This window comes from Melopsittacus undulatus, chromosome 5 (assembly GCF_012275295.1).
Source record: "Melopsittacus undulatus isolate bMelUnd1 chromosome 5, bMelUnd1.mat.Z, whole genome shotgun sequence".
In the NCBI taxonomy this organism is placed as follows: Eukaryota; Metazoa; Chordata; class Aves; order Psittaciformes; family Psittaculidae; genus Melopsittacus; species Melopsittacus undulatus.
In genome coordinates, this window is record NC_047531.1 from 42,304,346 (window position 1) to 42,327,020 (window position 22,675).

The 22,675-nt window shown below is 43.9% G+C and overlaps 1 protein-coding gene across 1 annotated transcript; it reads left to right on the plus strand.

Moving 5' to 3' along the window:
• Nucleotides 1-489: 489 nt before the first annotated feature.
• Nucleotides 490-22,438, plus strand: YBX3 (Y-box binding protein 3). Its single transcript, XM_034063073.1, has 9 exons — nt 490-854; nt 4,488-4,551; nt 6,293-6,326; nt 11,652-11,741; nt 12,436-12,558; nt 16,961-17,052; nt 20,634-20,805; nt 21,395-21,495; nt 21,904-22,438. Exons 1-8 carry the CDS (start codon nt 593-595, stop codon nt 21,458-21,460), a joined length of 903 nt encoding a protein of 300 aa, XP_033918964.1. The 5' UTR covers nt 490-592; the 3' UTR covers nt 21,461-21,495; nt 21,904-22,438.
• Nucleotides 22,439-22,675: the final 237 nt, after the last annotated feature.

Genomic DNA, 22,675 nt, shown 5'->3' on the forward strand with positions numbered 1-22,675 from the left:
TGCGGCCTCACCAGTGCCCAGTATAGGAGCATAATCACTGCCCTGCGCAGCAGTGACGCTACCAATGCATCCCCGCTCATCAGCACGCGTCTCTCCCCCACAACAGCTCACTCCTGCACCTACCCCACCTGCCTGCGCGCCCCCGCGCACCAACACCTCCACCCCGCCCCGCCGCTCCACGCCTGTGCGGGCCCTACCGACAGCTCAGCCCCTCCGAGCCCCCTGTGCGCACGGCGGCAGGGGCACGGCGGCAGGGACACTCCGGCGTGTGCCCACCGGCTGGCGAGCGCGGAGCTCGGTTCCACTCCGGCCCCATGCACGTCCACCCACTCTTGTGTACACACGCGGCCACGTACATACCCGCATAGACACTCACCCATTGCCATGCCATGCCATGCAGAAGCCTATGCCTCGCCTCCCGCTCGCTGTCGGCGCGGTCCCTTTAAATGCTAATGAGGCGGTGCGAGTGCCGGCGCCGGCCCCCGCTGACTGTGTTAAAACTTCGGCGGGGCCATTTTGGGGGCAGTAAGACCCAGCGCGGGCCCGAGGGACGCCGAGCCGCCCGCCGCGCACCGCCCGCCCGTCAGCCACCATGAGCGAGGCGACGGAGACCAGCACCGCCAGCACGGCACCCGCCACGGCCACCACCACGACCGCAGCTGCCGCCGCCGCTCCCGCTCCCCCGGCCGGAGCCCCTACACCGCCGTCGCCCGCCGCCCAGGACGTCAAGCCCAAGAGCCCCGTCAGCACCGCCGCGCCGGGCGCGGCTGTTGGTGAGGCGGCCCCCGGCGCTGTTGCTGCAGCCGCTGCTACCACCAAAACCGCCGCAACCGAGACGGAGAAGAAAGTGCTGGGTGAGTGGCGGGCCCTGCTCCCAACTTGCCGGGGCACCTGCGGCAGGAGCGGGGGGGACACACGCCACGGCACATGGCCGCCGCCCGGGGCCCAGCCCGACTTCCCCCGCCGGCTCCCCCCGCAGCTGTGAGTCAGGCAGCGCTCGGGGGAGGCGGCCGTGCCTCCTCCTCTTCCCGCCTGCCGGGGGGGGCGAGCGGCGCCTGTCCGGGACGCCAGCTCCGAGTTGGGCGGTAGCACCTGTGTGCGGCGGCGGCGGTCCCGGCCCCGGAGAAGAGCCGGGGTCCGTCTCCCCGCCGGTGCTCCGGTGCCGCGAGGGGATAGTGAGTGAAGTGCAGCCATGCTGATGGCCTCCCCGGCACCTGCTGCCGTCCCCGTGTCCTGCTAGGGCATCTTTCTTTGGAAGGGGCTGCTGGCACGCACTGTGTGACACACCCCATCCCCCTTTCTGGCTTTGCACAACTTCTGTGTGTGTCAAGAGCCCTGCTATAGTAATGCTCGTAGGTTTAGTGGTTAGTCTGGGGGGAAGGTGTTGATGGGGCTCTTTTTTTTGTTTTCTCTCAGTTTTTACTTCATCCGTAAAGGGTAAGCCATAATGTCAAGTTGCCGTCTCTGTGCTCAAGCCTAGTGCATAGCTAATTCAGTGATTTTTCTCCATTGTGATGAAATAGGATCAACCTGTTGAAAAGAGCAATACTTCAATCTGCAGTGGAAACGGGGATTTAGTGTTGATAACTGTGTAAGATGTTAGTAAGAGCAAAGTTGGGGCTGACTACTAGTGCAGAGTCCTGAGCTTCATAAAGACAGCATCTTCACTTCTGAAAGACTGAGGTCTTACTGCCGCAGACAGAGGAGCCAGGTAAAGGATTTCTTTGCAGCTCAGGTAGGAGGAATTAAAGCAAAAGAGAAATTGGAGGTACAGTTTATGTTTTTTCCCTGCTCTGTTATCATATTTGTCGGTAATCAGTCATGGCACATCCCATCATATCTGTTAGTGTGTCTGTCTGCCTCTAGCCTTAACATGGCTTGTGTCAGTCTTGGTAATGTTTTTATCTTGTTCACCTGTTGCTTGGCACTGGGGGGAAGTGGAGGCACAAATGCTTTTCCTGGTCTGGCAGGGAACAGAAAACTGCCATGGTGTTGGTTTTGCAGACTGGTGTTATTGCTAGGCAAGCTTTCTATCGGGAGCTCTAAGGAAAATGGTCACTGATAATGCTAATTGAAAATAAACTTACATTCAAGTCCACCTCAAATGTCCATGTTAATGGTCTTGTAAGAAGAGACTGAAGTGAATATAATTACAAAGATTCCATTAGACACAAGCTCTAATGCTTGCCCAGGGCATCCAAATGTCTGACTGAGGAATAAGGATAAAGGTTAGTCAACTTTCTCCTCTATTGATCACAGGAAGCTTTGGCTTTCTCTGTTAAAACTAATGAAAAGGATATTTTGTCATGGGTAGGTTGTTTCCCCTGATAGCATCAGAGTACAGCATTTTGTAGAAATATATGGGCTTTCACTTGCCGGTGGGGTAGGAGCAATCACATCAACTACCTTCTCTGACTTGTATGTAAAACTGGTTATGGCTTCCTGTGGGCTTGCCCTCCTCCTTGCCTCCTCTCCCTGATATGACAGCTCAGGTTTAACAATGTTAACTATGGCTACGCCATGGCCACGTGGATGTTTGGTGTCATGCTATTGTGTCTGAGGTTCTTTTATCCCTTAAGGTGATGTTTGAGGGAGACTAAGACTGGTGTGGGTAGGGAATGGTATCTCTCCAGAACACTGTTCTAGGGAATCTGTTGGAGACTCTCCTAATCTCTGCCAGACTGTGCAGAAGGAGCAGTGTTGCTTTGAAGCTGTGTGCATGGACATCCACTTAGCAGCCATCTGGCCACATAGTGTGAGTTTCATTTTCCTTTCTGCCAGCTTTCTTACTTCTCTGAGGGTTTTTGTCAGTTTTCCTAGGCTTCTCACCCTCTTCCTCATCTGATTGAAATAGGCCAACAGATTCAATAGCTATTCTGTGGGGGACGGAAAGGATAGTGGTGGGGGAATCATTGGTATTAGCCTTGTTTCTTAAAGCAGGCTAAAACCTGCATGTGCCATTGGCACCTGTTTCTGGGTCTTCCCCCTCTGTCCTTCTTCCACTGTTGAGTTTAGTGCAGTGAGCTCTTGCATGTAGCCAGTGCCTTTGTGGTAGCAGTAAGTGTATGTAGTGATGTCCCCATTAAACTAAACCTGGAAGCACAACTATATCTGTTGATGCTCAAGACTGTTGTGTGAAAAATCAGTGCTAGGCATGAATCTCTGTGAACAAGCAGTCTTGGGAATGGATGCTATACTAGGTAGAGCCCTTTAGTAACTGTTTCAGTCTAACATGGTTTTGCTGATTCTAAATACAAACATTTTCTACTGAAAATGTGTTAAAGAAGATCAGAACCTTCACTTCTAAAAGTGCAATGAGTAATGGCTTGTTATTATCTTCAATAACTGCAACAGTACTACAATGGACTGCTATCAGTAAACATTCCTGCTTTAGTTCTGTATTTGGGGAAGGAGGAAGAGGTTGCTTTTCTTGTCTGTCAGAGGGCTACATATGAATGCTGAGTATGCATGAGACCAAAGGTCTTGTCTAGCTGTGGCATCTCCTAGTGGATGTGTAGGGAGTAATACAGGTGTAGAGCAGATGATGGTGCCTATTTGTAGTATGTTTGAGCTTTTTAACCAGACAAGCAGTCATCTGTAGGTGACTAGACCCTTTCAAATAAGTACTATGTAAGTTACTTAGTAGTGATCATGCTGTGTGATAAGTAATATCTATTAAGTCTAGGACCCAAAATTCTCACTTTCCTACAGGTTTGAAAAGTACAAGTTTGTAGCCTCCACCCAGTTGCTGAGAGGGAAGGAGAGGTTAAACCACCTCCATTGCTGCTGAGTTCCTCCCACATGCTCCCATATGTTGGAGGAACAGGTTTCGCCAGATCCTATAAGACTGCAGTCTGGTTTCTAAGCAAGATGCTGTTTTGGTGTTGAGACTGGAGCTTGTCTTGATCCTAGAAGCCTTGGAACATAAAGTTGGTCAGTTTGTAACTGGTAAATCACAGAAGATCTCTAGAAGTAGGAATATTAGAAAAAAAACCCAACAAAAACCACCACACACACACAAAAAGCCCCCAAAACATCACAAACAAAAACAAACTCACTCCAGAAACTTCTTGTGGGGTTAACTAGTGATCTTGGCCAGTCCTGGTTTTCAAGGAAGAAAGAAAACGTAACAGTGAAAGAGAGGACTCTTAAACAGCTTCTATTTAATGTCTAGTTACTGAGCTAAAGAGCTGATGATTTTCAGTATCAGTGCACATCTCTGGCATAAGAAATGAAAAAAGAGGAGATGGATGCCCAATTCTGAAAATGGAGCTGGACTTCATTCTAGATGCAGTGTGGTAAGCTCTGGGCTGAAGAACGGCATATTAAAACAATCCTGTGTTAGTATAAGCTGAAGTGGGAGATAAAGGTAGGCTTTGAGTGTTAAGGTCTGGTTTTGACTTCAGGAGTATAGATAAAGGTATTTTTTGTAACATTCTTGTACATTCTTATGTTCTAGAGTAATTTCTTTAACTTCTTCTTTCCAGCCACCAAAGTTCTTGGCACAGTCAAGTGGTTCAATGTCAGAAATGGATATGGCTTTATCAACAGGTATGTTTAGATTATGATAGTCATATTTGTACTGTACTAAGAGTTATGGTACAGATAATATGCCATACTTTTAGTAATTGTAGCAGAGACCTGAAGACCTGACTACAGGTTTATGCTGTTGGTAGCCAGGTTCAGCCAGGCATTCAGCCAGCTCTTATCTCAGGAACCACCTCCCCTTCCCCATCAAATGTTGTGTGTCTGGGGAGAAAACAAAGGGTCAAATCCATTACAGATTTGGTCTGTTACTTGTTTATCATGATTAATTGTACTACACCTTTAATGGCTATATGCTTTTCATGACTGCCTGCCTTTTTTTAAAGGTGCAAGAAAAGTTGTAGAATGAGGGAAATACTTTTTGGATAAAAATTCAAGTGTTAACTGAATGGTTAAAATGTAAATATTGTAAATGTAAATTGTAAAAATGTAAGTATGTAAAATTGTAAAAATGTAAATACACATTGAGTTTCTCTGATACCATCTAACTGAAGATGTTCCATGCGTGGGTTCACAGAAGTTGTCCTTCCTTGTCCTGATCACAAATGAAACTCTGGCGTCATTAAATAGCTGTTAGTGATACTGACCACACTCCATCCTTAGGTGCACAAGACCCATACTTCCAAGTTACTGGAGGAAACTTTGGCTTTTAAGGCTGAAATCTCTGTGGGTTTTGAGAAGCATTAAAATAACTTGTGTGCTTTATGAAAAATCAAGCTACTGTATAGGGAACGCTTGTCTTGCAAAAGACATACCTGGCGAGTAATTTTATCCTAGAAGTTCTTGAACCTGCTTACACAGCAGGTAGGTTTTGGTGAGTTGGACAGTGTAGAAGGTGGCAGAAGAGCCCGTTTCATGTATTTGAAGACAGTTCTGGTGCAGTATTAATGCCAGTCTCTGGAGAGTACTCTCCAGTGTTATGTAACCTTAAAGAAAAGCTTGAATGGCAAAGTACTTTTAAGTCTTTTGTAGCAGTTGATGTGAGAGTCTTCAGCAAGATATGGTGTAATAATTTCTTAGCTTTCTTCCTAAACTGAAGTCTGCTGTTAGTTCAGTCCAGTGCAACAAGTTTTGGATTATGCATTATTTTCAAAAACTCTTTAACCCTCTTGTGCCCTCTGCAGAGAAGGAGTTGAGAGAACAAGTGTTGGGGTCTTTCTGTTGTATGGGAGCACAGAATTGAGGTCTTAGACCTGTCTTCATGTTTTGCATGTGGAAACTTGAACTGGCTGGCCTAATCTTGACAACCTCACATTCATGTCTGGGTCTCCCTTCGATGGACTCTCCTGACATCTCTTGTGTGTGGTTGCTTTGAGTTTCACTGAAAAGAGAGTGCTGTTGACAGCTGTGGCCAGTCCTGTTGATAATCTTGTTTGACCTCTGGGATAACAGCTCAGGTTGCAGCCCCTGTGGAAGATTTTTTTTGGGGGGGTGGAATATCGTTAAAGGTGAGCAGTCCAGTCATTAACTCCATCCAGTGTCAAAACAAAATACTGAGTGCTTGCCAGAAGATTAGAGAACCTCCCTGTCCCCTCACCCTTCCAAAGGGTGGGGAGTCCTTTCTGCTGTCAAGTGTATGACCCTGAAAAATCAGAGCAGGGTCTTGGTATCGTAGACTTTACTGAACTCATGGCATCCAGGAGATGTACTACAGGGTGGGGGCAGGAGGGCTTCACTTGTGGAGTCAGGGATTTCTATTTAAGTCTCTCAGTCTAAACTCTTACAACTTCTCACTTTCTGTTCACAGAAATGATACCAAAGAAGATGTGTTTGTTCATCAGGTAAGACAGCAGCAGTAGTTGTATTCAGATGTGTGCTGTGATAGGTTTTTCAGACAACTTCCTGGAACAGCTGCCCAGTGGCGTTTTGATGTTTTCAGGGGGGAATATTAGGGTATGTTTTCTTCTCTCTTGAGTTATAATTGAAGGAGTAGGTATTATAACTCTTCATGTTTTTTGTCTGCGCTGATTTGAACACTAGAGGGTTTGGTTTCGTGTTTGGTTTTTGTAAGGTTTTTGTTTTGGTGTGGTTTGGTTTAGTTGTCCCTCCCCTGGGGAAATGACTCCTGTTTTGTAAGTACCTTGTTACTTGTTGTCTGTGTCCCATGGCTCCCTCTCAGTTTCCTCATGTTCCCTGTCTTCTATTTCTTCCTACCCTTAGTCTGCAGGTCTGTTGTCTGCCCTCTGTGGTATTGGAGAGAAAGTGATCTAGTCTGGCTCTTGACCAGCCTGGGTTGCCGTCAGCTGTTGCTGCACAAGGCAGCTGCTCTTGGGAAGAGGAGGAGGAAGGCTGTGTGCCAAAGTGTGTCAATTTAGAGGGAGGTTGCCCAGCAGCTTGTCATTGGTTAACTTCCCTTGAGCTGTCAGTAGGCTGTTCTATATTTATACTGGCAGCTTGCAGCGACTAGTGAAAAGACAGAGGATGCTGTTTCTCTGCTAATTTAAACTGGCTAGTTGGCTTAGATCTAGTTTTACATCTGAGACTTTGTCCCATATGAAATATATGCAGACCCATGTGATCCTTAAAAGAATTAGCTTTCTTTTTAGGCACATGTGGCAGTATTTCCATCAGGTGTAACTAGGAAACTTGCACTCATAGTTGGTCACAAAGCATGAGGATATGTTTGACGCATATGCTGGTCAGCACTGAGAGTTAGTTTAGTTCCTGTGGGATCATGACTAAGTAGCCTGTGATAACTTTCTCTGGGTCAGGGACTGTGTAGTATATAATATATATTATGTATTATCCAAGACCAGATGAAGCTGGAAGGGAGTAAGTCTAGTGCCTTAATGAATAAAGATAGTATTGGAAAATATGTGCATTTACATATTCCTGGTTCAGTTGGTGGACTTAGGATCAAGAGTTCTCAATGTATGCACTGATCTCTAATGGGCTCTCTACATCCTTGATGGCTGTGTGCATGGCAGTACTGCTGCTGCATCTGTGCCCTGATGGGAGTATGTCAAGAGGAGGTTGAGGAAAGTTCTAGTAACAGAAACATGTTCTGGGTAGGCAGCATTATGAAACTAACTTGAAGGCAAATTAGGTCTCCTTCAGACTTGTGAAAAGATCCTGGAAACTGGCTGTTGTGCTGATAACAGAAGCAACATGGATCAGTGTTATTCTGCTTGGGAAGGCAGCCTGCAGAGACCCAAACAGTGAAGGTCAGCAGCAGGCTAGTACTACCTGTACTGCCTTCTCCTTCAGCAGTGGAAATTATCCACCTATATGTAAACTGGACTGTGTGGGGAAAGGAGGGATGATGACTTGTTTCCCCATCTCCTGTGGACAAAATGCTCTTGGAGTGGGAGCTGAGCAAAACTGGCTTGACGTTTTGGAAATACATTACGTGCAAGCCTGCATCTGATTAACTCTCTTGGTGGGCTGTGTATGGCAAAGTAGATGCTTCTAGCTCTGGCCTGGATTGGCTGCAGTGGGATTTTCCTCAGCTCTTCCATCTTGAGCTGTTCCTTTATGTGGATGTGCTCATAGCCAGAGCTCCTGATTGTGACTGTTTGCTTATGTCATGGATTTGCCTCCCTCACTAAAGCTCCTGCTGCTTCAAGCTCCCTTGCCAGGGTTAGTGCTGGTTTTGCCCCTCCTTCCCTCACCCTTTCCAGGAGGAGCTGGATTACATGCCTAATCCCTTCAGAATAAGGCTGACCTAGTTGAATGGATCCAGCCTTCTCCCTGCCTCCCCTGCGCACATCCGCAGTGGCAGAGAACAGGCTGATCTCATGATTGGAATGGGGGGTTAACACTCAGTGTCTGGCTATTGGATGCTATTTATAAACCTAGTACAGATTAAAATGCTTTTCTCTTTAGAGCATGCATGGATTGCTTTGAATTAACCCTTTGTCTTGCAGGGGGACCCAAGCAGTGTTTTGAGGAAGGGCAGTTCTTCACCTTCTCTGTCCTGCTTGCACCCTTGTCCAGCTGGTTTGTGCAAGGTGCTGTGCAGGGCATTCTCTCAGCTAGAGGTACTCTGAGCAGTAGGGATTGATTCACCTGTTGGGGTGGAGTGTATCTAAGGGAGAGGGGGATCTTGCAGTTTAACACCATTAAAAGTGTCAGTAGTCAGAAAAGTCCAACTTAATTAGTCATAGTTTGAATCAACAAGCAGTGAAGAGGAATAATGTTTTCTGCTGCACAGAATTCACTGGATAGTATTTGTCATGCACAGTAACTGGTGTAACAAATGTTAGCTATTGCTGTGGCAATACTGGATGTGCACATGATGGGGTGGTAGGAGGATATGGAAAGAACTCTTCTAAGCAAAATACTGAACTAGCTCTGAAGACTGTCATGGCTGTTCATCAGTGTTCCCTTGGGAAAGGAAAGGATTTGTCTTAATTGTTGACGTCTGTCTGTGTTAACACAAAACATCTGTCTTTTGAATCGAAGAACTAGGAGCCTGCAGGAAACAGTAATGAGGAGAATAGAGGTCGCTCCCTTCTGGATATACACAGTAAAAGTCTCATCAGGCTTAGAGCTTGGGCTTAATAGAAGCTTATTTGAGCAGTATTTACCTGCAGCTGAAGTAGTAAGTAGTAAAGCTATATAGTTTCTGTTGTGAAGTCTAGGATTTACTCAAAATTGTTCTTGTTTGCCTTTATGAAACAAACCACAGCCTACTGTGTGGCAGCCTCTGTCTCCAGCTGACAGGTTAGTCAGTTGCAAACCTGAATTTCTGAAGTTTCTGTCCATAAACTTGGAATGGAACATGTGAAATCCTATTGAATTCATCTTCTGTTACCCTTCTTGGAGGATGTTTGAGAAGCTTCATTAGTCTGAAGTACACCCTCTATTGAATAATCTGGTAGTTGATTTTTCCTCTGCACTTGGAAGGCGAAGGAGTTCTAAAATACAGGTTGTTGACATCTGTCATATGTAGAGCACAAGTCTCAAAGAGTTTGAGCCAGTTTCTCAGTACAAGTGGCAGTGAAAGAACTGAACCCTTACTTTGCAGTAAAAATAATCGCTATTATTATACAGCAGTTATGGAAAAGCCATCAATTCCAGCTGATTTTTAGACATGGGGCAGTTACACTGATAAGTCAGCAGAAAGCAGACCAGGCTGTCTCAGCTGATGGTGGAAGTCTCTGCTTGCTAAAGTAGTTCCCAAAAGAACTCACTTGAGCGGTTCATTCTCTTCTTGTGTCAACACACCCTCATCCCCATCCCAGACCAACAATCTCATGGGTTATTCTTGCTCTGATAGCAATAATATGTATACTTTTGCATTCTTCCTTAAGCCTTTTAGAAACATTTTGGGATACAGGGGGAGGTGTGGCTGGATGTAGGGCTGGAAGAGCATGCTGGAAGAGTTGGGCAAAGGGGACTGGTCAGCAACAATGAGAATACTTTTCCTAAACTGGTCAAGCTCAACTTCGAACTGATTAGAACTTTTTTTCCTTCAGTGAGAAATATTTTTGGGCTATTGTTGACTTAATGCATACAGTTGCCATGCACAGGCAACAATTCGGCTGGTCTTCATTCTGCCTGTTTTTGTTGAACTGTGAACAGATGTGACAATTCTCTTCTGTTTCTGCTCTGCATCCAGTTTCTTAAAAAGAGGAAATGTATTGTCATGTGCTTCTAGGTTCTAGATCTGCACCTGCCTTCTTTATGCTGACAAAGGATACTTAGGTTATTAAAGACCAGCTTGCTTTAGTAAAAAGCAGGCTGCTAGATTAGCTTACATGTGTGTGTAGTTTGTTTTTTTGTTTGGGTTTCTTTTCCCCTGGCTTCTTCCAGTTTGTGTACCCTTATCAAACAGACAGTAGGCTTGTACTTCTGACTTCTGTGGAATCCTGGAAATACTCCCCAGAGTGAAAAGCATCTGTAGTTGACAGACTGAAAATTACTTCAGGAGGTTTGATTGTTCCTGGGAGTCTGAGGAGGTTATCATCCATTTTACTATTAGCAACATTGGCTTTGTATTATTTTGGGGTTTCTGTCTTGGTGACTCTGTCTTCTTGTACTGTTCCTGTGTTCTTCAGGGACTTGACTAATTTTTTGGGGGTCTCCTTGCAGTGCTTAGGTAAAATGCTTATTTATGTTACACTACAGTTACAGTAATTCTACTCTAGTTACTATGAGTTGCCGTGATACCTTATAGTTAATGCCATCTTCTACAAAAATGCTCCTGCTTCTTAAGTTTTCTGTAGATAGCGTAGAGGTCTCCTAGTGATAATGAAGGCATGGGGCACACTTGCTGCTGGAGCTGCCTTGTTACAGCTTGTTGGATATCAGACACTGAGTGTGAACACTGTTCATACAAAAATATGGGCTGATCTGGATCTTTAGTGGGGTTGACAGAGGGGATCTTCAGGCAACAGCCAGTTTGTAAACTTGTATATGTTGAGAAAGGAGTAAACCTTAACTGCATATCACAAGGCCTGTGGAGTAAAGGAGACATCTCTCAGACTCATAGAATGGTTTAGGTTGGAAGGGACCTTAAAGCTCATTCAGTTCCAAACCCCTGCCATGGGCAGGGACACCTTCCACTAGATCAGGTTGCTCCAAGCCCCATCCAGCCTGGTCTTGAACACTGCCAGGGATGGGGCAGCCACAGCTTTTCTGGGCAACTTGTGTCAATGGCTCACCACCATCACAGGGAGGAACTTCCGAAGGTCTAATCTAAATCTATCCTCTGTCATTTTAAAGCCATTTCCCCTTGTCCTGTGCCTACATACCTTTGCAAAAAGCCCCTCTCGAGATTTCTTGTAGGCCTCCTTAAGTACTGAAAGCTGCTCTAAGGTCTGTGTCCTGAGCCTTCTCTTCCTCAGGCTGAACAGACCCAACTATCTCAGCCTATCTTCACAGAAGAGGTGCTCTAGTCCTCTGATCATCTTTGATCATACTCAACTAGCAGACTGTATCTAATAATTTCATAAGTTTCATGTTTCTCATTAAATCTGTGTAGTGAAGCTTCTGTAAAAATATCAGTAGCACTTACATGTTTAAAATATCTTGGTGTGGTGACTGATGTGATGAGTTGTGACTGTAGCAAAAGAATACTGCCCTTCCCTCATTTAGAGGGCTACGAATATGTGTAGGATAAGATGAAATAGTGCATTTTTCTCTATCTTCTTTCTTTAAAGACGGCGATAAAGAAAAACAACCCACGGAAATACCTGCGTAGTGTTGGGGATGGAGAGACTGTAGAATTTGATGTGGTTGAAGGAGAGAAGGTAAGAGATAATGGGGACTTTGTGCTGTAGTCCAGCAGAGGTAACATCGCTGTAGTAAAGAGTTACACAGTTATGGTTCTGTGTATCTGGTGTTTTTTTTTTGTCTAATGTGTTAATCCCTGGGGTGGGTGGCATTCATATAGCTTTTCTGTGGCAGATCTGTATTTAAAGGCTTCATTAAGAAATATTTTTAGATATATATCAAAAATTCTTTATTATGTCCTAGGGCTTCTAGAATCTGTAATTTTTATTTCACAGAACATTTGAAGCTTGCAGCCTGCCCAGTAAACATTAACTAAAAAAAATATATTACCCTGAAGAATTTGTCTTGGTGTTTGGTAGCTTAATAACTGTAAGAACCTTAAAGGTTTTTGTGTTTCTACAAATGCTTTTTGAGTTTTCAGATTTTTTTTTTTGTTTGGCTGGTTGGTTTTGGCTGGGTTTTTTTTGTGTGTGTGGTTGGTTTTCCTTTTTGCTTGTTGGCTTTTAAGTTCTTTCTTTTTCCTCTTGACTCAGCCTGCCTGATAAGGTCTTAATTCTGATAACTCTTGGTTGTGGGTTGAGAATAACAAACTTGCTTTTGCCCAATGTGGAAGGAAGGAATCTCTGATGCTTGGAACTGTTTCATCTTCTTCCTGTAGCCAGTTATTCTTTTCTCACACCATCTTGATTGATTTTTCTTTTGGCCTTTCAGGGTGCAGAGGCAGCTAATGTCACTGGTCCAGATGGAGTCCCTGTAGAAGGCAGCCGCTATGCTGCAGACCGGCGCCGCTATCGCCGTGGCTATTTTGGCCGGCGCCGTGGACCACCTCGAAGTGTAAGTCTAATTTCTGCAGTGGTGGTCATCCCACCTCCTCAGCAGTCTTGCAGTCCTCTCCTGAAAGGGAGCTACAGGTTCTGCACTGCCATACAGTAAACAGTTGATGTTTAACAAAGTTGTGAGTTTTCTGTGGTGGTAATCTGGGTTCCTCCTTTGTTGATGCTGATACTGATGTTTTCTGGTTTTGGGTGTCCTGTAGGCCTTTCTGTGGCATTTTGTTGTAAAATGTGCTAAAAGCATTCCTTTGCATGTCACAGTATCTGTGTTGAAGAATAAACACAAAGGAGTAAGACACAGAAGTGGTTCATCATGCCCTTCACCTGTGGCAAGGAAAAGTATTCATATTACTCTAAGTAGTAAAACCATAACTTGGAAAGGGCTACTTGGAAAATGGGATTTGTTTAAAAGCTTGTCACTTTTGTATAATGTTTGACCGGCGAGTTGAAACCTCCTTTATAAACCTCTGCCTACAGCAGTTCAGTGTAAAGATAAAGCCTTTTATTTTTTTCTTCAAACTAGCTACACCACTGTTCATAACATCTGCAACTCTCCCAGAAGCAGCTTCCCTTCAGGTTTTTGGAGAGGGAGAAGTAAGTATGAGCTACACAGCTGTAGTTCTAGCAGTTACTACTCTCATACACATTATGCTTATGCTAAATTTGTCTGGAACAATCCAACAAACTGGAACATACCCCAGGCTTGATTATTTGTTCTTTAGTTGAGTCTGTGATCATCACTTGCAGAAATAGGTGATTGATTCAATAGGAAAGCCCTGGTGGAAGTCTGTCCAAGCAACACAACCCTCTTCTCATCTTGCTCTACAGAGTTGACAGTAAGGGAGCAAATGGAACAAGTGCTGTCGTAGAATCAGAGAATAGAATCAGCTTGGTTGGAAAAGACCTTTAAGATCATCAAGTCCAACTGTTCCCCAGCACTGGCAAGGCCACCACTAAACCATACCTCGGAGAGCCTTATCTGCACAGTTAGTGAACACTTCCGGAGATGGTGACTCCACCACTGCCCTGGACAGCCTGTTGCAATGCCTGAGCATGTTCTCAGTGAAGAAATTTTTCCTCATATCCAGTCTAAACCTCCTCTAGTGCAGCTTGAGGCCATTTGTTCTTGTCTTATTGCTTGTTATCTGGGAGAAGATACTGATCCTCACCTCACTACAGCCTCCTTTCAGGTAGTTGTAGAGTGTGATAAGGTCTCCCCAAGCCTTCTCTTCTCCAGACTTAAATAATCTGAGTTCCCTCAGCTGTTCCTCATCACACTTGTGCTCCAGACTCTTCACCAGCTCTGTTGCCCTTCTCTGGACCCACTCGAGCACCTCAGTGTCTCTCTTGTAGTGAGGGGTCCAGACCTCAACACAGGATTCAAGGTGTGGTCTCACTTCTGAGTACAGGGGAATGATTGCTTTGCTGGTCCTGCTGGGTACACTTTCTGTTTCCTTTTGCTCTACTAAGATTAAAATTTCCCTCAGCTGTCTTTATTGAGGGACTAAAGCAGGGACTGTGAAGGGCTGGACAGGGGCTGTCCCTGAAATTGTCCTAGTGTAGGTGAGATCACTCAAACTTGTGTAGATATTGTTATCCCCTGTGTGCTTACTTTGGTAGATCAGCTGAGAATAGAATGAATCGTCATCTCAGGCTAGCAGTACTTCCTTTTGGAGGGCTTTCATTTACACCAGTTAAAATATTCTTCACATTGAAGTTGCATCTGCTGCATCTACTGCATCTAAAAAGATGTTTCTTTCTGATAACTTTTTAACAAGGTCTTCTCTTCCCCCTTGTCTGTGAGCCATAGCTGTATGTGTACACTGTTCTGTATGGTCACATTAGTACATGCATTAAACGTTGTGCCCCTCTGTTTGAGGAGGTTTTTGTGGCTAACTGTCCTGCTGGATACTTCTGAGGCAACTTTGAGCTGCTGATGGTATGGTATTCTTGGCTGTGTTCGAAAGGATATTTACTTAGCTACAGGCAGCTCTTGCTGCATATCTGAAGGAAAAGGTTTCCATGTACCCAAGCCTGCTATGCTTAAAGATCTTCTAGGCTGCAGAGATGTAAAGGTTTTCTAGAGCTCCGCTGCCCACGTCATCAATCCTGTGCTTATTAACAAAAAAAGTTGAATTTATTGAGGAGACTTTTTGACATGGTGGCCTTCTAGATTTCGAGAACTTCTAATTGATGTCAGCTGGCAAATTCAGTCCAACCTTGTGTAAGCAGTAAGAGTTGGCTTCTTCCTTCCTTCCTTACTGGCATGGTTTTAGATAAACTAATGATGCTGTCCTTTGTATGCCATGCTAGTCCACATGTGCCTGTACTTTGTAACTTACTGAGTCTGGTTTTGACCATACTGTGTGATTTTTCTCAAGAATGAAGAGAACCCTGGGGAATCTGAGGTATTCAATTGGCTCTAGTGGGAACTGCTTCTGGATTGCTTGGGAAGTTCTTTGTGGAGTGAAGTACTTGTTCATATCAGAAACTTCTTAATTGTATCCACTACAGAAAAGAGGCTGTGCTCTTCACTAACAACATAGGCATTCTGTGGAGTTGTAGTCAGAATGTTAGAACAGAGAATGAATCATGGAATAACCTTGAGAACTAATAGTACTCTCATGTACATGTTGTGTGTATGACTAATAGAAGGAGCCTCTATATCAGTGAGTCAGAAAACAAGCTAAATAGTTTAAAAGTTGTTTTATAGGCTGATGCTGTTTCTTGTAGAGAGGAGACCCAAAAAGATAAATAGTATTATACAAAACTAGACTGATCTGAAGAGATGCAAGAACAAATAAAGAAATCTGGGGAAGCAGATGGGTAAAAAGCTCAATGTGCTTTAAACAGTTAATGCTTAAAGAAACTTGTATTTGGGGAACAGCAATAAAATTTTGTACCTTTTTAGGTGTTCCCTAACCTTTTTAGGGTTGCTTTGTTAGAAGGTGTTTCACTGAGTTGGAAGGTTCCTGTGAAGGAGATTGAGTGAATGGGATTATGTGTGTGATAGATGTGATGTGTGATGCTTTTAGGAGTACAGATGTAGCTTTCCTAATAAATAAATCCAATGTTGACTGATAGTAAGCATAAAACCTCAATGCTCAGGTTCTGTTCTGCATCCATTCTGGTGACTTCTGATAGCATAGTTTTATCCTGGAGCCATACTTCATGTCTGAACAATAGACCTAAGTCAATTGACAGTGTAATGTAATGTGTCAAGTGACTTTTTGTGCTATTATAGAAGATGTGGAAAATTGTCAGGACTTACAGGCTAAGCAATTCAATTGCTTTACTATTCTGTTTTCAACTGATTGTTCAAACCAATTTAAAATATTGACATAGCAACATTTGGTTCAAGGTTAAAAAAAAAAAGCTTGTGTTTTGTTTTTGTTAATGTTTCACCAGGTCTAGAAATAGTTCTTTTTATCTGAAATTCCAGTGTGGCCCTTTGTAGGGAGGAGTGGACTTGAACTTCTACATACTTTTAATAGCACAGCCCAATACTGCCTTTTAAAGAGCTCTGCATGTGATGCTGAGTGTCCAGTGCTACAGGAGAGCTTTGACTGGTAAAAAGCCACTGTTGCATGCCCCTCCCTACAATTAGGTTGGTTGCTGCTTTACTAGCTCCTGGCACATTGACCCTCAGAGGAGACCTACTAGGTCTTTAGTTCTGTATTTCTCGCATTGCAGAGCTAGAACTGAGTCCTGATGTCTTGTGCTTGCTCAGAAATTCTGGAGAAGTGACAACTATGCTGGAACACATTCAGGATTGTTTTCATCTTGTGCCCTCTCTTCCCTTTATATCTTGCTGTTCTCTTTTCCTGTTTCTGTGCTTTGACAGTTCTCACATGACTAAGAGAGTGAAAGCAGGAGCAGCATTAGTTTCTTGCTTCACAAAAGACAAATCCCAAGACATCTGAACCATGGTTGTCACATACAGTACTGGTGGTGCTATTTCTCATCTTGCTGTTTGTGACACTTCTAACCAGCCATCACAGGTCTATTAAATTGTAAAGTTATTTAGTACAAAGAGTGTTGATAGGACAGATTGGTATTCCAAAGTAGATAGTAGTATAATGTTGTAAGCTTAGAAGTGTGACTTTTGTTTCAGGTTCTGAATGTCTCAAGGACTTTTCAACTTCTGTTAGGTGCTGCCTGTTACTACTACCTACTTAGTTGGTGGGAGTGCCTGTGGATATTCAGTTATCTTACTCTTACCTTTGTCCAAATTTAAGCCTTTTGAGTATCAGCTGCTTCTTTTTACTTGACCTGTTGGTGCTTCTGTACTGAAACTGGTTTTGTGTTCAGATTCATATCTCTGAGCTTTATGGTTAATATACTGTCCATGAAGTAAGATAAAGCTTCGCTGTTGAGTGTTTTCTGTTTTCTTCTGGTTATAGGGTGGTGAGGGAGAAATCAAGGATGGGGTCACAGAAGGACAGCTTTATCAACAAGTCCATAGGAATCCTACTTATCGTCCCCGCTATCGCAGGTTTGTATGGTTTCCTTTGCTCCTCATTCCTTGAATGCTTTGTGATCCACACAGGCTTCATTAAGAGCAGGAAGCTGTCTTCCCTGCTGTTACTGTCTATGCAAATCTTGGGGACAGTAAGAAGGTTTTAATTACCAGGAGAAAGGAGAGCTACCAGAATAAGGAAACAACTAGGTTTTGGTTAAAGTGCTTATATAGTGCTTGTGGTCAAGAAGAGGTCAAGAATCGGTGAAGAATTCCTTGTATCCTGTTACTTTTCAATATATTGCTCAATTGTGAAATGAGTTGCAGGTCCATGCCTGCCCAGCTGAGCTCTTATGCTTTCTCGGACAAGTAATGTATCTAAATCCCACTTGGCCTGGGACAGCTAGGCCCAGTACCTGCAGGGTCAAGGTGTGCTTTATAACTGCTCCTGAGGACTGCAGACAGTAGTTTGAAGTTCAGCACTGGACTACAGCTTTTGTGTATCCAGCTTAGCCCTATGTGTCATGCAGGCTTGGTTTTATGCACTGGTGCTGCTTGTAGCTATAGAGCATAGCCAACTGTTGTAAATACTGAAGTTATATTCTCTCTATAATGGACTCCAGGCCATTAGATTATATGGTAAAGTTATAGTTACTTCATTCCCAACTTGTACGTGTCTTCGCAGTGTGTTTTCTTGTGAAGAGAGATTCTGTCCTCTTTGTAGCTGCCCTTTAAGTACTGAAAGCCTGTGATGAGTTCCCCCCAGATGCCTTTTCTTCAAAGAGGAAAGACCTGACTTCCTCAGCCTTTCCTCATAGGCCAGTTTGTCCAGTGCTTTGATCATTATCTTGGCCCTCCTTTGGACCACATCTAGTCTGTCTGCATACTCGTTGAATTGTGGGGACCAGCACTGGACACAGTACTCCCCAGGTGTGGCCTGATAAGCACTCATTAGAGTGGTATGCTTGCATCTCCCTCTGCTGCTAATACCTCTGCGGATGCAGCCCAGGCTCTGTTTTGTCTTTGACTCATGTTTGAGTTTTGCTGAGTTCGGTTGTTAGGCCCATACAGCAGATAGCGGGAGACTTTTGCCAGGGGATGTTGGGGATGATGAAAACTTGCATGAATTTGGGGAGACTGGTCAAATACCAGAGAAGGATGCCATTGTAAAGAATATAAACTCCATCTGGCTCGGGAAGGCTCCAGCATGGAAATTAATTGGAGATTTGGAGGCTATTTTGGGAAGTAGGTTTCCTTGTCCTTATTTTTGCCTGGGGATCCATAGAACTGGCATAACTGGGCACTTAAAGACCCACTAGGCCATTCTTAAGTTCTTAGTTAAGATCTCGGAGTTCACATGAACACTGATGTTTTCCAGTGGGAAACACAAAGGAAGTTGTGAAGTCATCTGTTAGTCATACCTTACACTGGCCAGTGTAAAATTGTTTTCTTTGTTTTCCAGCCTTAGTTCTGACATGACCACTCCAGCTTTCAGCCTCTACACTGAGGGAACAATTCCACAGTTGAGGAGTTCTGTGCAGTTAAAAATACCAGTGATATCAGTGTGAAATAGTCAAACTCTGACTGTCATAGCTTTTTGAGATGTTGCCTCACTTATGGGTTTTCTTCTTGGTGGTTTTATTTGTCTGGTTTTGTGTTGGTGTGTTTTGTGTGTTTTTTTTGGGTTGGTATTTTTTTTAGGTGGTGGGTTTTTGTTGGGATTTTTTTGTTGTCGTTTTTGGGGTTTTTTTTGTTTACTGAATTCCTGTAAGTGAAAAAGCTTATTCACTTTCTTCTTGTGAGTTGTCAATCATTCTCCATGATAAAACAAGTCAGATAAAACACTAGGTTACTTTCACTGGTGTTGTTTATGAAACATTGTAACAGGGGCCCCCACAACATCCTCATCTATGGATTTGGTGGATAAACTCTTCAGTGGATGAGGAATTGGTTGGATGCTCACGTCCAGAGTGTAGTGGTCAACAATGCAATGTCCAGATGGAGATTGAGTGATATCAGTACTGATACTAGAACTATTTAGTATCTTCATCAATGACATGGACAGTGGGATTGATGCACCCTCAGTAAGTTTGCAGATGACACCAAGCTGAGTGATGGAGCTGACATGCCTGAGGTATGGCATGCCACCCAGAGGGATTTGGATAAGCTCAAGTATTGGACCCATGTGAACCTCATGATGTTTGACAAGGTCAAGTACAAGATCCTGCTTCTGATTTGAGTCAACCCCTGGTATCAGTACATGCTAGGGGATGAGCAGGTTGAAAGCAACCCTGCCACAAAGGGCTTTGGAGTGCCGATGAATGAAAAGCTAGGTATGACCCAGCAATGTGCACTTGCAGCCCAGAAAACCAAATGTATCCTGGGACACATCAAAAGAAGTGTAGCCATCAGGTTGAGGGAAGTGATTGTGCCCCTCTATTCCACTGTGGTGAGACCTTGTCTGGAGCACTGTACAGTTATGGAGTCCTTAGTACAGGAAAGATATAGGCCACAAAAGTGATCAGATGGATGGAGTGCCCACTGTGGTGAGACCTTGTCTGGAGCACTGTGTACAGTTATGGAGTCCTTAGTACAGGAAAGACATGGGCCACAAAAGTGATCAGATGGATGGAGTGCCCCTCCTTATGAGGTCAGGCCTTACTGTTGCCTTTCAGTACTTAAAAGGGGCTTATAAGAAAGGTGGGGGTATGTTTGTGTGGTAGGGTCTGTAAGTGATAGGACCCAAGGGGAGATGGTTTTGTAGTTAAAGGGGATAGACTTAAACTAGTTTTAAGAAAAATATTTTTTTTACAATGAGGGTAGTGAAACACTGGGTTGCCCAAAGAGGTGGTAACATTCAAGGTCAGGTTGGGTGTGACTGAGCAATATGGTCCAGTTGAAGTTGTTCCTGCTCATTGCAGGGGAATTGGACTAGATGAGCTTTGAAGGTGCCTTTGAACTCAATCTTTACTGCTGTCGAGAAGCTGGTTTGTATTAGTCTGCCATTCACTCACTTGCTCCTCTTCATCTTGTACTACTAGCCAGTAGGCAGTGACTTTGTTGTCATTCTTGGCTGTGTTTTAACAGTTTATGGACATAGCTTGTGTATACTGGAAATGGGATTGAATGTTCTTGCATTTCACCTGACTGAAATACACGCTACACTTCCTTACGTGATCAAGAGGAGCAACTTAGGGCAAAGAGCAAAGATCTAGGAACAGTTTACAGGAGCAATTGGGATTCCTGGGGATTGCACCATGAATAGGGCTGGACTGGTGTATGGCTATGCCAAGGCTAATTTAGCAGAATCAGTCTGTGTGGCCACTACTGGCTTGTTTCTTCTCCTAGCCAGCAGTTCAAATGGGAAAACTACATCCTTATTGTAGGATAGACAGAATATGCAGATATAGTGCCAACAGTGAAGAAACACCCAGTTTGGCTGGCATTGAGTTGGAAGGGAAACACAAGCAAACTCCAGATGATTGTTTTGCTATCATTCAAGACTGTTAAAGATAGTACTTGGTTAGAGGTTTGGTTTTTTTTTTTTTCCAGGTTAAAATCATGAGTTTAACCTTGGGCTTCTCTCACACTTGACACCTATTTCTCCCCCTGTTCAGAGGGCCCTCGCGTCCACGCCCTGCCCCAGTGGCTGGAGAGACTGAGAACAAAGAGAACCATCATGAAGCCAATGCTATGAGTCAGCAGCCACTTCGTCGTGGATTTAGACGCCCATACAACTACAGGCGTCGACCTCGTCCACCCAACGCTCCAGCTCAGGATGGGAAGGAGGTAAATACACTCCTGGCACAACTGTGGTAGAGACTGAGGTTTTAACGGGGTGAGTGCTCAAGACCTGTCCTGTGGGAGCTGGTGTGCTAAAGGAGCCTGGTCAAGTCTAAAGTGTTGGTAACTGAAGATATCTGGCCTGTTCCTTGTGATCTTGGAGAATGAGTAGCTTACCTTAAATGGAGCCAGCAGTGGGATAGGGGTTGCTTCTGGACAGTTCTTAACTTAGGTCAGACTGCAATAAATGTTTTTGAAGTGGAGAGAAACAGTTGTGTTTTCCAGCTCCCTCAAACCTTCATTCTGTATGTAGCGCAAGATAGATTTGACAGGTCCAGATCCATTTCCTGAACAGCTTGAACCAGATTAGTTAAGGGAACTGTTTGCGACTGCAAATTTTGCCTTAATGACAAGTGACTTTCTCATTCTGTACCTGCTTGAGGTAGTCCCCTGACAGAACCTGCTTTATAATACTTAATATTTTCAGAGGATTTATCTTCCCTGATTATTTTCAAACAAGGGTTATGCTACCGCTGAACAGAGGAAGCATTGGGAGGTCAGTCTGTGTCTATAACAAAGGTTTATTGTGTCTCAGACAAAGGTAACTGAAACACCTGCTGAAAAACCTGGTCCAGTGACCGAGCAGAGTGGTGCTGATTAAAGTCCAGCTCCCCAGGCACCTTTACCATTCCTCAGGTAAGGGATAAAGATGGTTTATGTTCTCCAGCTGAAGCAGCATAGTATATACTTGTAGGACTTGGCCTCTGGCTACATCCCTTTACGTATGATATTTGTGATAACTTCTGAGAATGCTGTATAGGCAAACCAAAAACAGTTGCTGCTTTTCTCTCCTTTCTTTCCTCTGCCACTGTAGTTGTCACAAAGTACAAGGAAGATCTGTCTGGTCCATACAGCAACAGCCTCTGCTGATTAGTTAGTAGTGTTTTGTTTTAGGAGGATACTGTACTCTTAGCTTACAGACAGGATATCCTAGTCATGCTTATCCTTTCTTTCTGTGATGATTCCTTTTCCACCTGACATCCTGTCTGTTCACCAGGAAAATGAAACTTAAACTGCACTATTTTCAATTTGGCTCTTCAACAGGTGTCCTAAAATACAACTCAAAAGTTACACCAAAGAAACACACAAAGCAATAAATTGTCAACAGTGATGACAAAAGCAAAGATTTGACCTATTGGAACTTGTACCAGCAGCTGAGACCCAGGGAATGCCTGCAAGAGATGCATGAAGGAAGGACAAGAGAGCAAGATCCATCCAGAGCACCCTCCCCAGTTTCAGTAGCAACCCTGGGTTTTGGTGGTTTTGTTTTAAATTTCGTTGTTTTGCTAGTATTGAATTTTCAATTATTCTTTTGGTATCAAAGTGAAAAGGGGAAGAAAAAAAACCCCAACCAAAAAACTGAAATTGAAAGAAAAGCTTTTTTTTTTTTTTTTTTTTTTTTTATTGGATGCTGGTGCTGAACCTCCCAGGTGTGATGAGGTCTTTCTTTTTTCTGTGCCAGTCCTGATGGCTGCAGGACAGGGGGAGGAGAAGCTTGCGCTTTCCTTTGTAAGATCTATTTGAAACTGTGCAACATGGGTGACGTTCCTCACAAATAAAAGTGACAACTACAAGACAATCTGGGTTTAGTATGTTTTTCACATTTACGTTTAAAATAGTTAATGATTTTAATCTTGCTGCTTCAGCATTTATATGTGAAAATAAGAGCTGCCTGTTAAGTGTGTGATGAATTTTTGTCTTAAACCATGGTGAAGGATACGTGTACAAGGACATGGCTAGGCTGGGTAGATCTGCCTCAAGCCCAAACAACTTCTGCAGAGAATTTACACAACAGAGCTAATACCCTATGCTGTCC

Coding starts and splice junctions, on each gene's coding strand:
- YBX3 (XM_034063073.1), top strand. CDS start 593: ATGAGCGAGGCGACGGAGACCAGCACCGCCAGCACGGCACCCGCCACG. Junction 855..4,487: donor GACGGAGAAGAAAGTGCTGG/GTGAGTGGCGGG, acceptor TCTTCTTTCCAG/CCACCAAAGTTCTTGGCACA. Junction 17,053..20,633: donor TATCGTCCCCGCTATCGCAG/GTTTGTATGGTT, acceptor CCCCCTGTTCAG/AGGGCCCTCGCGTCCACGCC.